Source organism: Gymnoscopelus microlampas (genome assembly GCF_963454915.1).
Source record: "Gymnoscopelus microlampas genome assembly, chromosome: 1".
Lineage (NCBI taxonomy): Eukaryota > Metazoa > Chordata > Actinopteri > Myctophiformes > Myctophidae > Gymnoscopelus > Gymnoscopelus microlampas.
The window spans coordinates 50285582-50304863 of NC_139962.1; the positions used below are offsets into that span (position 1 = coordinate 50285582).

General features: G+C 44.0%; 1 protein-coding gene across 1 annotated transcript in view; it reads left to right on the plus strand.

Moving 5' to 3' along the window:
- fto (FTO alpha-ketoglutarate dependent dioxygenase) overlaps positions 1-19282 on the plus strand; it is a 225963-nt gene that overhangs the window by 55984 nt on the left and 150697 nt on the right. The window contains exons 7-9 of the mRNA XM_084055362.1: positions 3462-3541; positions 5055-5198; positions 18168-18287. Coding sequence (XP_083911488.1) covers positions 3462-3541; positions 5055-5198; positions 18168-18287 — 344 coding nt within the window. The remainder of the gene's footprint in view (positions 1-3461; positions 3542-5054; positions 5199-18167; positions 18288-19282) is intronic.

Below are 19282 nucleotides of genomic sequence, written 5' to 3' on the forward strand. Positions count from 1 at the left end.
TGGGGAGGAGAGATGGGCGCTGACACAGCAAAGGCCGTCGGGATCGGGATTCGAACCCGCGACACGCTGTCAGGCTACTTTAGAGCCTATAGGTGCCTGGACTGCTGCGCCGGAAAATCAATATCTTTATCTATAATATCTTTATCTATAGCACAAAGAATAAGCATACTGTAGCAGCACGTTACTGACAGACTAACTATTCCACAATCTCCGAATGCTATATAGAGTCTGGAACTACACCTCCCGGAATCCGAGAGAGGAAACTGGCACGTCCGTTCACGAGAATATATATTAAATATCTTTGCATTTTATTCTTCACAACAGATCTGCTATTTTCAAATAGCTGATGTATTATGTTAAAGTGCTCATGTGGCCCATCGTCGTTTCTTTTGGGCTGGTTTTCCTAGACCTGGTTGCTTGTTTCTCTCACAGAATCTGGCAACACTGCCGACAGCAACGATGTTCATGTTTACACTTGAAAAGCGGCTTTGCGTCATGCTCCTTTGTGCCCTGTCCTCGCCACAGGGTTCACCACAGTCCATCACTTGTCCTCTTCGCTCTGACCCAGACCAGCCGTGGTCACTGTGTTTTCCTCTCAATGTCTCATTCACTACAACAAGTCTGACCCAGAGAACGGAAGTCCAGAATTCTTTGACCGTCGCGTCACCCTTGTAGACATGAATCAGCCCACATTATAGGCATGTCACTAAGACCCAGACATAAGCATAAACAAACCCAATATGCCATGCTCCATATATGGGCACAAAGGGGACTCAGACAGACAGGTACAACGGGTACTCTAACACAGTGGTTCTCAAACTTTTTCATGTCAAGGACCCCCAAATTGACACTTATTAGCCCGCGGACCCCCATTTGAAAATATATGCCAAGGACCCCCATAAGAGAGGATTTTTACGTCTCTAGCAGTGATTCTCAACCATTTTGATCTCAAGGACCCCCAGTTTGACATGCATTAGGCTACGGACCCCCATTTAATGCCATTGCTATCTCTCTGGGACCCCAATTTATATTGTAAAATCTATGTTAATTTAACTCTGAGAGTGTACAAATGGAACCAAATGGACCCGTACGGGTCATTTGGTTCCATTTGTACACTCTCAGAGTTACAGACCCAGAAGGGTCCATTTGGTTCCTAACTATCCATCATTTAGCTGGGGACCCCCTGGAACTCCCTCAAGGACCCCTGGGGGTCCCCGGACCTCACTTTGAGAACCAATGCTCTAACAAAGCCCCCGACACTATATGACTCAGAGATATTGGTCGGATCGGCCTGAACCTCTCATATGGTAAAAATGTGCTAATGTTTGAGTGTGAATGAACAGCCAATTACCTGCCCTGTTGACATATTTTAAACTCTTACCTTGGTTAACGAGCGTATCTGATTTTAGATGTCTGACCTTGTCAAAGTGCACCACAATGGGTCTGTTGTGCTGCAACTCTACTGCTCTGATGGTGTTTACTACACAACAGAAGCTCCATGATTCAAAAATTGCTGTGAAAACATTGGCCCGTTGGAGTGAACAGAGTTGTCACCACTCTGTCTTTACACCACTCTGTCTTTACAACACTCTGGTCTTGCCCCCCCCCCCCATTCGAAAACACCTCCTCATCAATCTTGACAGCGAACTGTTGTGAATAGGTGACACGTTGACATTTAGAAGACACAAGGTTTTTAATCTCACCGCAGCCATAACTGTATCTAGTCTTTTATCCAGAGAGGACGGTCCGAGGCTGACGACTGTTTAGCTGCTTGAGATTTACAGCAGAAGACACAGACAGTCACTTTGAGCGCAGCCGCCATAATGGAGTGATGGGGAGGTTGTTGAGCAGGCCATCGTAATGGGACTGGAGTGTCGCGGATCAATGGGGATTTATGCTCCATTTAGTGAGTGTGCCCTTGAGAGACCAACTGCTGCTCTCCGATAGCACCCTGTGTACACACACACACGCACGCACGCACGCACGCACGCACGCACGCACGCACGCACGCACGCACGCACGCACGCACGCACGCACGCACGCACGCACGCACGCACGCACGCACGCACGCACGCACGCACGCACGCACGCACGCACGCACGCACGCACACACACACATGCATGCACACACAAACATTTACACATCACCCACCCCTCAGACACTTTCTCGCAATGAATGCGTTCGCCTTCTTGGCCATTACGCACGCACACACGCACGCAGTCACAAGACACACAGCAGCCGTCAGCAACCCAGGCGTTTAACCCATTAAAAAGCACCGCGCGGTATTTCAGTGACGTTACGCATTGAGATAAGTATTTGTTTTTTGAAAAAAGGAAAGGGAACAAAAGGGATACGGTTTGACCACGGACACCATCATTTCTTTTCAGCGCCATTTGTCACCAGCTGGCCCTTTGAACCGCTAATGTCTGAGCCGCTGGAGGCAAATTGAATCAGCGTTATTTCCACCCAAATGGAATTTGTGCGGTTAAAAAAGAACAATGCAAGTCTTGACACCGGGCCTGTACTGTAATCAGATTGCACCAGCTCCCAATGCACAGGGTGGGGGGTGGGGGGTTGGGGGGGGGCGGGTGCTAGAGAAAAAAGACTTGACCCAATATATTTAAAAGCCTGCTTCCCGGAAAAAAAAAGGACAAGTGGCAGCAGGCGTAGGGGTTGAGAGAAAGATAAATATTTATTACAGTTATCGAGTTTGCCTCTCCAACCTCCCCGGTCCCCGGCGAGACGTCAAGACGTGGCAAGTAAAGCAGCAGATTGATGGAGATAATTTGTTATTGGATATAAACAGTTTTAAAGATGGTGAGTAATTCCGCCCAGAGACCTAATCCCTCACAATCTCATCAGTGGGTGAAGAAAAAAAAAAGAAAAAAACACCCCGGCAAGTTGTTTTGTTTGTGGCAGGTCTTTTTTTTTGGATGGGGAGGGTACGTCCCCCCCCCTCCCCCCTCCTCTCCAAACAATAATATCCTCTTCCCAAATCATGGGGGCTGTTTGACTTTCAAATCACGGGCATTAGCCGGTGTTCTCTCGCTCAGGGCGGGTGTAAATATGCACATGTGCGGTGAATGACAGCTCTGTCACGACTAAATTAATTATTGGTGCGAGGCAAATAACAACAGAGCCGAGGAACATCTACGCACACAAAGAAACACATGGACCGATACACGGGAAACGGCAGTGGGGATCTCCTCCGAAGCCCCCCACCCTGTGGTATTGGACAAATGTTATGTTAGTATGCCGCTGCCATCTTGACAGATTGACTGAGATCTGTTGTTTTGGTAATTAAAATTGGAAGAGCGGGGGCGCGCTTCCTCGTCGGACAATAAGCAACAGGACTGGGGAATAATGGTGTTAAATTAACACTCAGGATTTTACTGTGTAGCTACCCTGTTGTTTACTCACTTGCTTTCCCCTCCCCTCTCCTCTCCTCTGTCTTCACCAGATGACCTGAACAGGACTCATCAACATTGTGTTCTTGCCGGGGACACGGCTCGCTTCAGTTCCACACACCGAGTGGCCGAGGTGAGCAACAGCAGCAGCCACGGCTGACCTGGCATCCACATGACACGATGGTCTTATGATCTTAAATGCTTTTGGTTCATCTGTTCTGATACTGGTGCCAAACATCCGGGACAACAACTCTCCACACGTCCCAGACTGCAGATTCATTAAAAAAAAAATTGGCGCAATCTGAAGACTCATCTCGTCAGACTTCACCTTATAGCCCGTAGCACTTGCCCTCGCCTTGACAACCAAAATATAATTTAGATAGCATGTTATTTAGACAGATGCTAGGCTCATTTGTTCACCTGGTATCCTATCGTTTCTATTGTTCTAATGTACAGTTTATTATTTTTTGATATTATATTGTTTAGACTGATGCTAGGTTTGTGGTTCACCTATGATCCACTACACTGTCTCTCTGCATTTGATGTATGTGTTTACCTAGCTCACTGTAAGTCGCTCTGGATATAGGGTGTCTGCTAAATGCCTACATTGTAATTCTGGCAGTGATTCACCACAGAACCCACCAAAATGGACCCTTACTGGTCCAGTTGGTTCCATTTGTACACGGTCAGAGTTACAGACCTGTAAAGGGTCCATTTGGTTCCATGTCAGAGTTACAGACCTGTATAAGGTTCCATTTGGTTCCTAACTACAGCATCAATCATCATTTTGCTGGGGGACCCCCCTGGAATCCTCCTCAAAGACCCCTAGGGGTTCCCTGGACCCCCACCTAGAGAGCCACTGCTGCCCTCTATGTCTGATCTTTCAGGGTCACATCATCATGTGAGCAAAGTCCACAATGTGGTTCTGACCTTCTGTTTGGTTGCTTGTGTTCTTGGTGAGCTGGAATGTGGGCCTTTTTTATTATTTTATCCTGCACAGTCGTATTGGTTGTAAGTTGTTCTCGATCAGAGCATCTGCTAAACGGCTGAAATAGAAATAGCATTTCTTTCTCCCACCAGACAGATTTGTGGAGAAAAACAATGTGGTCCGGTCCTGTTACCACATGTGTTCATTACTAACCAGCCGTTTCCAAAAAAAGCAAATTTTTTAAAATGATTTTCCCACCATGTAACAAGTCCCCCGTGAAAAGAAAAGAGAATGACCAACGAAATGTTTGAAAAGTATACACAGCTATATTCCCTTGACTGGTGGAAGCAGAAATGTGTTACATTTTATTATCGCAGGACATTGTTGCCATTACACTACATTGCTATTAAAGTTGTGTCTATATATGTAACTGTTTAAAAGCACCATATCGTCTCTGTCGGCCTGGAAACCTCATTATGTCCAAAACTGTTACTTTTCAGGATTTAAAAATTCAAAAGCATCAAAAGTAGCAGATCTACAAGCAACAACGAAAACAAAAAGTATGGAGATAAGAGGTTTCTGCCCGACAGTGGCGATATGAAAACGTTCTGTAGCAAACGATAACAGTATTTGAAGACTCACTGCTACCAGTGTGTGCGTGTGTGTCTGTGTGTGTGTGTGTGTGTGTCACTATATGACTATCTGTGTTTCCCACCAGTGTTCCAGTGGGACTCTGGACTACATCCAGGCTCAGTGCCAGGAGGCCTTGTCCAACCTGCACACAGACCCAGAGACGGGCTCCCACAGCCTGCTGTCCCTGCTCCCCGCCACCCTGCAGCACTGTGAGGAGATCCACAATGAGGTGGGGGTCTGCTCTCTGTGAGTGTGTGTGTGTGTGTGTGTGTGTGTGTGTGCGTGCGTGCGTGCGTGAGCGCATGTTTCATTCTTGGCATGCTTTATGAAAGTATGTGTGTGCCTGTTACAGAAATGTCACAGCTCTGTCCATATCGGACAACATGTTTTCATAGCCGGTAATAATTTCCTGTTTGTGGACATTATTGTACAGGAGCCAGAAATGGAGATAACATCAAAGTTTCCCTTTTTCAGCCGAGCAATTAACCACTGTCAACCCCGGCGTCCCTATTATGGGCATGTTGTTATTGGCAAGCATTAAAAAAAAAGGTAAAAACGGCTCAACATTTTCCAAAAATAGCAACAATAACAGATCTACAAGCTCACAAAGCATCGCAGTTTATTCCTGCCGCACGGCACCATCGTAGGACAAAGCGTGAACAAATACATGTCTGTTGATATTAACGCTGTACACCCGACTCGCCAGGGGCGTTGGAGGAGTAGTTAGTGGTGTTTGCAGAGCAGAGTAGTTGACCACGCTCAGCATCCCGTGTTTACAAGTTCACGCCCTCCAACAGGCAGCCTGGGAGCCTGTCAGCACGCCTTGCCAGCCTCCAGCAGCCCTCCACCCATACCTGCCTGTTTCTACTCGGGGAAATGTGTCTTGCATAAAATCCAGGTTGTTCTCATTTGTCTTCGGCCTATGATGGATCGTGAGTCAGTTGCCTCTCCATATGCTATCTAAGCATGCCCCCCCCACACACACACACACCCCGCCCCTCTGCCCCTCTTTCACATACAACAATGAGTGACGCTGGCTCGCGGTGTGGAGGGATCGAGGGAGAAGCAAAAAGGTTGAGAAAAAAAAGGGGGGCCGGTCACTGGTGCAAGCAAACTGTTGGCCTGCATTAGCCCTAGCCAGAGGCTAATGGTTAAAATAGCACTTCACCTCTCCCCTTTTGGCGTCCCAGGACTCCATAGCGGCCTTGCGCGCTCACGCTAGCACCGTGCCCCCCCCCCCCTCCCCCCCTCAGCGGGACGCCATGACAGATGAGCCTGGCGTAAGGTTGTTTAAAGGTTGTATAGCCAGCATTAATTATTCAGCACCACCAAACAATAGGGTTGTCTTGTGTCAGGCGCAGCGCTACGTGAGCTAGCAAACACCTGCTAGCTAGCCGCCCAGTGGCACAGGATTACCCTGCCTAGGCCCCTGCCAGGAGGGCAAAACACGTTTATTTAGGAAAACAGGCCGCTATTTATAAAAGGCCAAGTTTGTGTGTGTGTGTGTGTGTGTGTGTGTGCGTGCGCGTGTGTGTTTAAAAGAGGAGGGAGTTGAGGCTCGCTCTCGGGGGCTATAGCCTCTACTACCCGGCGCTTGCGATGATCGATGTGGCCATTTGTTGGGAGTTGCCCAGGAGAGCAGAACACCCACTTAAATGATGTATTGTTGGCGGAGTTATTTATGATGCCGGCCCACTTTGGCGCTTGGCGGGGGCGCACACTGCGCGGGTCGTGTTTGACACGGACGACCGAGGAGTCGAACATGCCGGTAGACGCGCAGCGAGGCTGACCTGACCAGCACCTCGCTGGCCGGGGCCTCTCTCCCTTTTTAAAAAAGCGTCCAAAAAAAAGAGAAAGCAACGCCGTGCCGATGTACTCTGATGTCGCGCGCGTGGTTGAACAGGGGAGGGGCGGAGGTTGACAGTTGTCGGAGGCGAGTGGGCGGGTCTGACGGTGATGAAGTCGAGCGTCTGCCATCGGAGTACGCGTGTTCAGGGAGAAGGAGGGGAGCGTGTCGGAAGAGCCCCGAGGAGGGAGTTGAAGCAGGGAGTGATGGGAGAGGAGGCGGGACCTGGGCATGGCAGAGGAGATTGAAAAAGAGAGGAAGTGAGTTAGTGGAAGAGAGAGAGAGTCATACACATGCAGCCACAGAGACGTTTAGAATGCCCTTACGGGTCTGTTTGGTTACATTTGTGTACATTCTCAACTCTCGGTGCATTCGTACACTCGCAGAGTTACAAACAGAGGGATTAGCAGAGATTTCATTGTTTACAGCAGTAGCAGAAGACTAATGGCACGGTAGCATTGCCTCACAGGACACCCGTGTGCTCTTTGAAATGCTAATCCCAGAGACGCAACCGTCTTGTCTCATTTTAAAGCCACCGTGTCACTTCCCAGGTGGGTGTGTGACAGAGTGTCCTCAGGGATGCCTTCTAGTGATGCCAGCCAGGCTCCCCACCCGCCCAGCCCACCCACCCCCACCCATCCACCCCCTCAAGCACCACAACCCCTTTGACACGAGAGACAAGCTTGTCCCACATTTTGGGACAGAGAGTAAACTCAGTACTACTGTAGAGCGCACGTGACGTGAGTGACCTTCTCACTGTTTTCCTGGCCAGCGTTTCCCTGGCGCTTTTTTGGGAACGTCCTATACCTGAGCAGTTAAAAGCCAGAAAAATCAGTGTCATCTATTTATTAGATTGTTTTTACATTGCAGCGTTTTTTTGTCTGGAGCTAATCTTGCAAACTGCTTGAGCTTTCAGCGCCACCTTCCCGTATGCACACTGTCACTAGGCCAACTTAGTACTTCCACACATTTTCGTTTGAACTCTGTGTACATACATTTACTCTAGCTTGTGTATGTGTGTGTGTGTACACAGTCTAGCCTGTGTATGTGACCACTGTGGCTATAATAATAGCTGGCGCGTGATAAGTGCGAATAGCTTGCCCTGTCGCTCACAGGGGGACTAAAGGAGAGCGGCTTCTCCCTTCCACTTGATGTGTGAGGTGGTCAGGAGAAGGTAAACATGGGATGGCAGGCCCCCCGATCGATCCCACTCTCATCAGCAGCAGCAGCACCCACCCACCCTCGGGGGCCCGCCACCGCCCGGAAATTGATTGGGCCAGCTACCGGGAGCACCGTGGAGAAGGGGTGGGGAAAAAAAATCGCGCCTCATTAACCCATTAAGACCGGGGAACGCATCTGTGTCATTTTTTAGATTTCCTCGGCTATTCAAAAATAGCAGATCTACAAGCTCATAGCGCGGCACCGAGTGCCGCGCTATGAGCTCGTAGATCTGCTATCTTTGAAAAAATCGTGAACATTTGTGCAAATCTTAAAATATATATTTTTTAAAGTGAACATTTATAACTCAAATCTTTACTTCTGGGGGGGTCCCTGGAACAAAATATTTTACAATTTTAAAAATAAACTTTTCACGATTTTTCACGCGCTATGAGCTTGTATATCTGCTATTTTTGAATAGCCCAAAGAAATCTAAAATGACACAGATGCGTACCCGGATTGAATGGGTTAAATGGGTGGGGGGGGGAGCGAATGGGCTAACTTGGCTTTGACTTCGGGGGGTTGACACAGTGAGCGGTGGGTCGACAGCGGGGGCTAATGTGTAGTTAGTGCGTCCGTCACCTGGAGAGATGACAGCCGGCGCCACGGGGGAGCCACTAGCTCTCTCTAACTCAGCGGTGTCAAACTCGCGGCCCGCGGGCGTTTTGCGGCCCACGGAAAGGTCGATGGCGGCCCAGGAAATACTTTTAAAAATAGTAAATTGATACTACATCTAACAGACATAGAGTCGGAGTTTACATTGCCTTGCTGAGCGTCCAAGCAGATCTCCCCCACTCCGCCACGGGCTACTTGGCTGCAGCAAGTACCTTTGATGGCCCGCTTTGTCTCTCCCCAGCTGTGGAATGTTGTGGCTGATTGGCTCGTTAAGAGTCTATTCAACTACTAGTCGAGTAGTAATGGCTATACTCTTTGATCCTCACACAGGAGTCAGACTCTCTCTCTCTCTCTCTCTCTCTCTCTCTGTCTGAAGCAGCAAGTGACTTAGATGTGTTAAAAATAAATCTATCAAAGCTGCTTCTTTTATTTCTCAGGAGCTTGCCCAGTGAAATCCTCAGTGTTAATTGAACTCGGAGTGGATTTAACATTCTATCTGGGGAAAGCATCTGTGTAATTTTAAGATTTATTTGGCTATTCAAAAATAGCAGATCTACAAGCTCATAGTGCTGCACTGAGTGCTGCACTGTGAGCTTGTAGATCTGCTATTTTTGAAAAATCATGGAAATCTTTACAAATGTCTCCTACATGCTAACAGTTTTCTGAAACACTTATGTTGCTATAACGTGGTTCTCTAACTTTTGTATGTCTATATTATATATTATTATATATATAATAGGTAGTTAGAAGCATTAATCATATATGTGTTAAAAAATAAATGTATCAAAGCTGCTTCTTTTATTTCTCAGGAGCTTGCCCAGTGAAATCCTCAGTGTTATTTGAACTCAGAGTGTATTTAACATTCTATCTGGGGAAAGCATCTCTGTAATTTTAAGATTTATTTGGCTATTCAAAAATAGCAGATATAAAGTGGATCTGCTTGTAGATCTGCTATTTTTGAAAAATCATGGAAATTCGTGGTGTTGATGCATCTTTGACCGTCACTGAGGAGTTTGTGGGGCTGGTGCCTATGACAGACACTACAACAGCAGATGACGTGTTCACCTGCCTGGTCGCTGTAGTTATAGCAGTGACTGAGATGTAGTGGAGTAGAAGTAAAAGTACTGGAAATTGGAAATACTCTAATAAAGTAAAACTACTTCAAATCTTTACTTAGGTACAGTACTTGAGTAAATGTAATTAGTTACTTTACACCACTGTTCTATATATGTAATTATTTAACAACCCACACAAATTACCAGGTATTGTTTAACTTCATATTGAATTATTCTACTTAAAATGGTTTATAATAATAATTATAATTATTATAATTATTATTATTGTTACAAATTGCATTGTTTGTTTTCTGAGACAAGTTCAGACAACAGATTGAAAAACAATGCTGTATAACTGAATGCGTGAGCGCGCATGTGTATCCGCAACTGGTTCCTGCCCACCTCAAGTCACAATTTGACCAATCTTGCCCGGACACCAAATTGAGTTTGACACCCCTGCTCTAACTCCAACCCCCCTCTTGTGTGTGCCGTCTCAGAGAAAAAAACTGTCCCTAACAACCGCTCTCTCTCTTCCTCGCCACACTTTTTCGATTCGTCCTGCTGGAATAGAGGTGGCATTTAGTCAGAAGTCCCCCTTCTCGGTTACTCACAGCTGGGCAGCGGGGGCCCTCCAAATGCCACATAGTCACCTCCACCCCCACGGTCACCTCAGAGGGTCCGCTTTGTGGCTGCCATCGAGCCCGGCGCCGCGGGGGGGCCAGCTGACCATGTCGCCTCAAAGCACTACTGCACACACACACGGGTTGATTTCAGCCTCACACTATAAAGGACAGACTGACAACCAGAGAGACCGCAGGAGGGACGGACAGAGAGAAGGAGGATGTCCAATAACTCTTTGTTGTGTGTTTGAGCCGTGGTGATCGAAGGGGGAGCGGAGTCACAGACTGCTGGAGACGGCCATAAAGCCTGACATTTCTTTGAAGGCTGGGTTGTATGGAGTGATTGCCGTGCGGTACAGTACAGTACAGTACAGTACAGTACCGTGGGCCTCGGTATATTCTTCCTGACATGCCCCAGTCCCCCTGCATGTCAGCCCCACTGTGATCAGAGCCCTGTGGGTCTAAATCATTGGTTCTCAAAGTGGGGTCCGGGGGGTACTAGGGGGTCCCCAGCAAAATTAGTTAATAGTTTCACATTTTATCCATATTTTATACTTTGGCTATTCAAAAATATCAGATGTACAAGCTCATCGGTTCCGCGCTATGAGCTTGTAGATCTGCTATTTTTGAAAAATCGTGAGAGGGTGTGCAAATCTTTAAATCTTTTTTTAAATAAGGCGAAATTCTTTAACAAAAATCTTTGCTACAGGGGGTCCCTGGCACAACATATTTTCAGGTGGGGCTCCACGGCCACATACATATCAATTTGGGGGTCCTTGGCACAAAAAAGGTTTGAGAACCACCAGTCTAATTTGCAGGATGGTACTATGCACTGATCTCAGACTGTTCAGACGGCACAGTCCAAATCAGATTTTTGGCCTATCTGAGGCAAAAAAAAACACATGGAAATTGATTTTTGCAGATCAGATTCCAAGGTGGTTTGAAATGTGATTCAAATGTGATTTCTAAAGATTTGTCTCAGTCTGGCCACTCGGGACACTGAAGTCTGATTTTGTACGATGGTGTCACTTGCCCCAAAAATAGCAGATCTACAATTAAGTTCACTACACGTCACATTGTGAGCTTGTGGATTTGCTGTTTACGGCAAGCAACACCGTCACACGACGTCACCCCTACTGTATGTCTTTAGACGTGTATTCAGACACTGACGGAAATACACCGATCTGGTCACCTGAAAATAACAGTGTTGACAGTCAGTCCTAAAGCTCAGAACTGAGAAACAGATCACATTTACCTGCAGTCTCAACAATGCCCCCATGTGTGCAAACAGTTAGTGTTTGTTGTAAGCAAACGTGAACTTAAAGGTAGGTTAGAACAACGTGTTTTGTGAAAAGGTTTAAATCACTATATCCTGATTGCTATAGAGTGTTTGTTCAGTAACAGGGGTCCCCATCTATCCAGCTTAGGGTTAGCAGGAGAGAGTACCTTAGCAGGAGAGAGTACCTTATCAGTATTTATCAGCTTCAATTGTATAGGGTTCCAGTTCTCTCTCCTGATTGGATAAAATTGGTATCCCGACCTGAAAATGCATTTTCTGTTTAGTAAGGAGCTGGAGAGACATGGAGACTCCTCTTACTGAACAAACACTATAGCAATGAATACCATCAGCATATAGCACTATTTAACACTTACTTATAAATATATATATATATATATATATATATATCACTTTACCTAAAGACAGTATGATACGTGTACAGTATGTGTTTAGCTAGACACTATCTAGACTCTTGTGATGAACTGTAGCAAGTTCAAACACCCAATATTAATGACGGTATTTGTCCTGTTTTTGATCCAAGGACTAGTAGGATATAAAGACTTAAGCTCTGGTGTCAAACTGGTAGCTTATTGTTGCTGTTTGTGATTTCACAACTGTAGGAGGGCACCGTACGCCATTAGAAAAAAACAACAAAAAAAACAGAGTTTTGGAGAAGGAACAATAGTTCTCGCAAGCTCACCTAGCCAGACATTTTGATACTCGACTCCTTTGTACCCCGTGCAGTACAACCTTGTGTTGTACAGTTGTGTGTATGTCAAAGGAAACGGGGCATGCATTGTTTATGGGGACGACGGTGCTTTGTAGGATGTTTGGGGGGAGGGCAAACTCCCTGAGCCTTTCATTTATATTTGGCGGCATTTGGGGCAATCTCTGACATACACACATACACGCGCACGCGCGCGCACGCACACACACACACACACACACACACACACACACACACACAGGTTTCTATTACTGTACTTGTGAGGACGTATGTCTTTTAGGACAGCGATTTTACGAATGCTATTTTTAACACATTTTGCCATTTTTAACCGTAAACCTAAAGCCAAAATAATTGCAGATCTATAAGCTCACTACGACACGTGAGCTTATAGATCGGCTATTTTTGGTGCATGACACGTCTGGCACGCAACTAATAAGTATAAAATATATAAATATAACCTCTAAATGTTTCATCCTAAACCTAACACTAACCTGAATATTTTTCTGATTGTAAATATATCTCTAAAACAATAATCAACCATAAAACGACCATTTTCTTGTGAGGAGAAGAAAAACGGTCCTCACCACGTCTATTTCTCACATTCTGCTATACTTGTGGGGACATTTGGTCCTCACAAGTATAGTAACACACGCACACACACACACACGCACACACACGCACACACACACACACACACACACACACACACACACACACACACACACACACACACACACACACACACACACACACACACACACACACACACACAAGCAATTGTGTACACAGTGAGACTGACAAACACAGACACAGACGCAAACACGCGTGGAAAAGACACAGCCAGACGTGGATAGGCTACACCTGGCTACATGAAGCATCCTAGCGAGGATTAAATCAGCACTTCAAAAGAGGAGAAAACAAAACCAGTCCCTGTGGAGGGAAGGCAGGAGAGAGCTCCAAAGAAGCCCAGACTGTCATCCCCCAGACAGAGAGGGGGGGGGGGAGAGAGAGAGAGAGAGAGAGAGAGAGAGAGAGAGAGAGAGAGAGAGAGAGAGAGAGAGAGAGAGAGAGAGAGAGAGAGAGAGAGAGAGAGAGAGAGAGAGAGAGAGAGAGAGAGAGAGAGAGAGAGAGAGGGTGTCTTCAGGTACAGTACTAGTGTAAAGTGTGTGTGTGTGTGTGTGTGTGTGTGTGTGTGTGTGTGTGTGTGTGTGTGTGTGTGTGTGTGTTTTTAAGTCGTCATCCACACACTGTATCTCTGTGTGTCTGTCTTTATTTTATATTTTATAATTTCATAATTTCACATAAATCATAAAATCAAAAAAATCTGTAAACTAATACATAAATTCACATTTATAATAAGTAATCTTAATGTCTGGGTTAATGCATTATTCTGTGTGTGTGTGCCCTGGGACGCTGCTGTTATTGTTGTTCTCCGCCCTGCAATCTTCACAGCTCATTTCCACATCTCTCTAATTAGGTAAAAACATTCCATTCAAAGTCCTTTAAAGTTTCTCAAACTTTTTCATGTCAAGGACCCCCACAATGGGATGTATTTGGCTGTGGACCCCCGTCTCAAAAATATTTTCCAGAAGCAATGATTTGAGTTAAAAAAAAAAATCCTGTAAAAAAAATATGTACTGTATATTCAAAGATTTGCACAATTATTAGATCTTTTCTGGGAGTTTCTCTCCTATGACTGCCGTTAATGGTGACATGGGATGGATACCGTGTGAAGTTAGGTGGAAGATTAATGTGATAAACCTGTGGAACAGAACGCTTGACCTGCCAGATGACAGAATAGCAAGTAGTAAGTAGGTTATTGGGCGCTGGAAATGTTTGATCTTCTCCAGGAGCATGGACTTGAGCATCTCTACATCCACAGGCAGAGAGAGGGTGAATGTGGGGATGTTCAAGGAACCGGCCATGATAAAATATAGAGCTAAATGGTTGGAAGAAATCAATGACAAACCTACACATACAGTATACTGTACCGTACATATTGTCAGTTTAACCCATGAAGACCTGAGGCCGATTCTACGAATGTCTTCTAAATCCCAACAGTATTCTGAAAAAACGTATGTTTCTATGTCAGTGGTGCTCAAACCTTTTCATGTCAAGGACCCCCAAAATTATATTTATTTGGCCGCCGACCCCCATCTCAAAATGTTTTGTTCCAGGGACCCCCAGAAGCAAAGATTTTTGTTTAAAATGTTTGCTTTAAAACAATATATATTCAAAGATTTGCACACATTTTTATATTTTTTCAAAAATAGCAGATCTACAAGCTCATAGCGCGGCACCGAGTGCCGCGCTACGAGCTTGTAGATCTGCTATTTTTTGAATAGCCAAAGTGTAAAATAATGCTTTTTTAGCTCAAATCAAAAAGTGACACAGATACGTTCCAGGTCTTAATGGGTTAAAACTGTGTATGAATGTGAGAAATATGTTGTGTATGATCTATCGTAAGAGCCAGCGATCTCTGTGTGCACGGTTTCACTCGGGGAATATTTCCACTACATATTGAAACAGGACGGTACACTGGAGCAGAATTAGATCAAAGACTATGTGGCTATTGTGAACTTGGTGAAGTGGAAGATGAAACCCACTTTCTATTGTACTGCCCATTTCATCATGATATCAAAGAAAAACTCTTTGACAAAGTACATGTAGGTCTTTCCCTGGATAGCGATTTAGTTAAATATTTATTTGATAGCCACACATTCGCAATTTAAAATGTTATCCATAAAGCCTGGAACAGAATAAAACATGCAACTTACGCATAGTGGCACTGTGATGGATCATACCAACTTGTTTTTACTTTTAAACTTTGAGTTCTTTGTATTGTATATCACCTTGTCTAAGTTAAACATTCAAGTCTGTCTTCTGTTTATTCTCTCCTTGTTCCTCTCTCTCTCTCTCTCTCTCTCTCTCTCTCTCTCTCTCTCTCTCTCTCTCTCTCTCTCTCTCTTGCCCTCCACTCTATAGTTTGACAATTAGACTACTAAACTGTCTCTGTACTTTTGATCAGAGTCATGTGTACAGTTGTGTGGTATTTATTTATTTTGTTTATTATTTTGGCGTCAGCATGTTGGCACTGGAAATGATGTGTTCTTTAAATTGTGTCTGAATAGTCCCGTAAGGGATGGGCTGTGAAAGGCAGCCAGACACGAAAATGAAATTATTCATTCATTCATGCACAAATGTTACAAAATAAAATATACAAGATATAGGCTACATGAAGTCACACGCTATGAGCTTTTATATCTGCTATTTTTTAAGTTAAAAGAGGTTAAAATGATTGTGACGCTATATATTAACTAATTTTGCTGGGGACCCCCCCACGAGGACGGTCCCCAGACCCAACTTTGAGAACCAATGCTTTAACCCATTTTCCTTGTGTTACTCTAGCCCAGTGGCTTTCAAACTTTTTGTGCCCATGGCAAACATTTAAAATGTCCACCTATAATGACATGCCCAAAATAGGGCCGCCAGGTTGTACTGTAAGTTGTTAAATATATGTTTTAGGGTATATTATAATTTGCCTCTGTATTTGGAACTGGGTGTACAAAGTACTGATATAGCAAATAAAAAAATCAGAGCTTATTGTGTAGTCGTATATATATTGCAATAATTATGTGCGGTTGTCACAAATTCTCAAGTAACACCTGGACTCGTCTCACGACACACTATTTGGGAACCACGGATCTGGCCTCTGAAAATGTTTGGAAGGCATACTGTAAATCTCTGACCATTTGGAAGATGTTAGTGGTCTTTTTTTTGGCATGAGGGCACTGCTCTCTCTCACACACACACACACACACACACACACACACACACACACACACACACACGCCCAGGCCTTGTCAGTCAGTGCAGTGTTTGAGTGTGTGATTATTCATGCTCGGTCCCACTAGAAACAGACGATGACACAGTTATGAAACTGCAGCTAATGGAGCAACGCGGTGTTGAAACAAACGAGGACTTTCCTTTCAAAAATGAGCTGTTCAACCACTTGAAAACCGTGACGCCCACTTCAGCAAAACGGTAGCCTCTCACAAGCCACAGACACACAAACTCTTCCACAACCTTCCAATGCCAGGGAGAGAGTCTGTAATTCTGCCTCCTGAAAAGTTCAGCACGGCAAGCTGGCATCTGTTTGTCATTTACGTTCATGAAAATAATAGTAAAATATATCTTATATATATATATTTTTTTTTTACAGCATGGTAGATCGGCTTCGACTAATTAATGAGGGACATCTGCTTTATTTTATGCGGATTGTTAGTGCTTCCAACACTGGTAACTTAGTTTATTAACACTAATACAGACTGTACTACAGAATATATTGTAAGGAAATTAAATGTCATAAACTTAAGGTTTATGATTATTTCAGAAAGTTGACAGATTCTTTGGAGCAGAACTCTTAATAGTAATCCAAATCCTTCATTAAATTCTTAGGTCTCTAAAAGTGAGAGTCATATAGTAAAACGTTTTTTTTTTTCTTTCTTTCTATTTGCTGTTTAATACTGACATATAGTGTTTAATTGCAGATATGCGATATATTGAACTTTGTCATTACTGTATATATTAATGTCAAATGCTCCTAAACACCGTTTTCATTTTGGGGAGTTCTCTTAAATTCCCCACCAAATCCGAGAATCCCTCCTTCTGACAGACTGCTAAGTTGTGTGTCAAAACCGGTAGACAGAGGAAATGTGGAAAAATGCTGACAGAAGGCTGCAGATAGCTCACTGGGCCTAAAGAATGTAGCGCTGATGGAAGTGATTATAACTTACTTCTGAATGATGTATTTTAAAAAACTGTTTTCTTTTCACAACTGATGCAATTTGACATTTTTAAATAGTAATTGTGGTGCTTTTATGTTTCATTGCTGTCACTGAGGAACGCTTTCTCAGCCATGCATGGGAGAAGCCATCAAGTTTTCTTCCAGATTCTGAAAGTTTGCATTTCAACTGATGTCCGTCTGTGTAGTATGTATTGTAATGATTTATTATAATTTCCTTTTTTATGACCAAACCCTGTAGCAAACCAAACTTCCTTCACAGGACAATAAAGACGTTCTTTTTTCGTCTTTTTTTTTTAAGAATAGATTTTTGTTCCTGTAGCCAATCCTCTCCAGTTCAATCTAAATGAGTTGTAAAAAGCTCCAATGCGGAACATATTTCAATGAATAACATGTTATTTTAACCAATTTGTATCACGGTAGAGTATGTTACACCATAACTAGTACATCTGCAGTGGTTTGAGGTGGTCTCTCCCTACTCTTACTTATACTCTACAACTCTGCCTGATGTTCCTACGCTGCAAAATCTCCCCTTGGTTTAACAGGGCTTTCCCTCTTGCGTGTGCGGTACGCAAAAACATCCTTTGTGTGTGTGTGTGTTAGGCCAGTCACAATTATTACATAATCATCTAATTGCAATTATTTGGGATAATCGCTATTATTTTGTCATAATCGTCATAATCGTTTCCATGTTGAAAAATGTTCTTACATTAAAAAAAGCTACAAGCTTACAACGCGACAGTTTTTGTACCTTTTTATATATTCTATATATACCTATATAAGTATAAAATTAATGAATATGTCAGTAATTTCTTTGTACATTTCAGTTATTTGTCATAGCCCTGTGGAGATTTTTTCTGTTTCTCTTTGCCTCGCAGATTTTTTTGCGAGGCAAACAGAAATGTATTTTTTTATTCATATGTTCTTATGTTCAATGCCAAAAACTATTATTAGTGTGACAATTAATCGTCAACTTAAAATGCGTAATTTGTAACAGGCCTAGTGTGTGTGTGTGTGTGTGTGTGTGTGTGCAGGTGGAGTTTGAGTGGCTACGACAGTACTGGTTCCAGGGCCAGCGCTACGCCCGTTTCTGCAGCTGGTGGAACAGGCCCATGGAACAGCTGGAGACAGACTGGAGGCTGATGGAGACCATGGTAAGAAGAACCACAATGCATTGCAGCGCAGTACAGCACAGCTGACCACACGCTTTTGATTGAGTGAACACTTTATGAACATGTTTGTTAAGAAATGCTCTGCTAAAAGGATGACCCAAAAACGTTGACCACACGGTGGTCTCTGTCTCTTTACTTTCTTCTTCTTTTCTTTTCTTTTCTGGGTGGTACACCAGTAGTTCTCAAACTTTTTTTTGTCAAGGACCCCCAAATTGATATATATTTGGCCGCGGACCCCCATCTGAAAACGGACCCCCGGTGGAGAAGATGTATGTGAAAAATATTTATCTAAATGATTCCAAAACCCTCTGAACAGTTTTAATATTATTCAGCATTTTTCAAAAATAGCTGATGTACAAGCTTACGGTACGGCACAAAGTTGGGCGCTTTGAGCTTGTAGATCTGCTATTTTTGAATAGCCAATGGCTAAAGTGGTTAAAATGAGCAAAAAAAATAGAGAATTGCGTTGCTAAGTATTTCGGGACCCATTCTGTGTGTTCTTCAATACTGTTAAATACTGTAAAAAATTGTGTCCCCTATTCTGGGGTCATTATAGGTTGAGAATGAAAATCTATGCTTTGTCCTAAAACCATGTCACTTTGCTCTCAATCTGGGAATCCATTCGGTAAAACAAATAAAAATAAGAAATTGTTAGTTTTTGCCTTCGGGGGCACCACCTCCTTTTTTGTGTATAGAAACAGGAACTCGGTTTGGCTCCTCTCCTTTCTTAGTCCACTTTCTCCCGGGTGCTCCTGTGTTACTGTTTATGCCTACTAACAACAACACTACATGTTTATGGCAGTGGTGCTGAGAGATTACCATTTCAACTCGCCGAAAATTAACTTGAGTTTACGCGTCACATTTTTCAGTTGAATATCCGCTGTTTTCAGTGGCGTACGACACAGTATAAATTGGGATTAGCGTTGACAAGGGTAGGAATGCTAAAAATCTATTCTCTCACAAACAGTAAGGTGCTT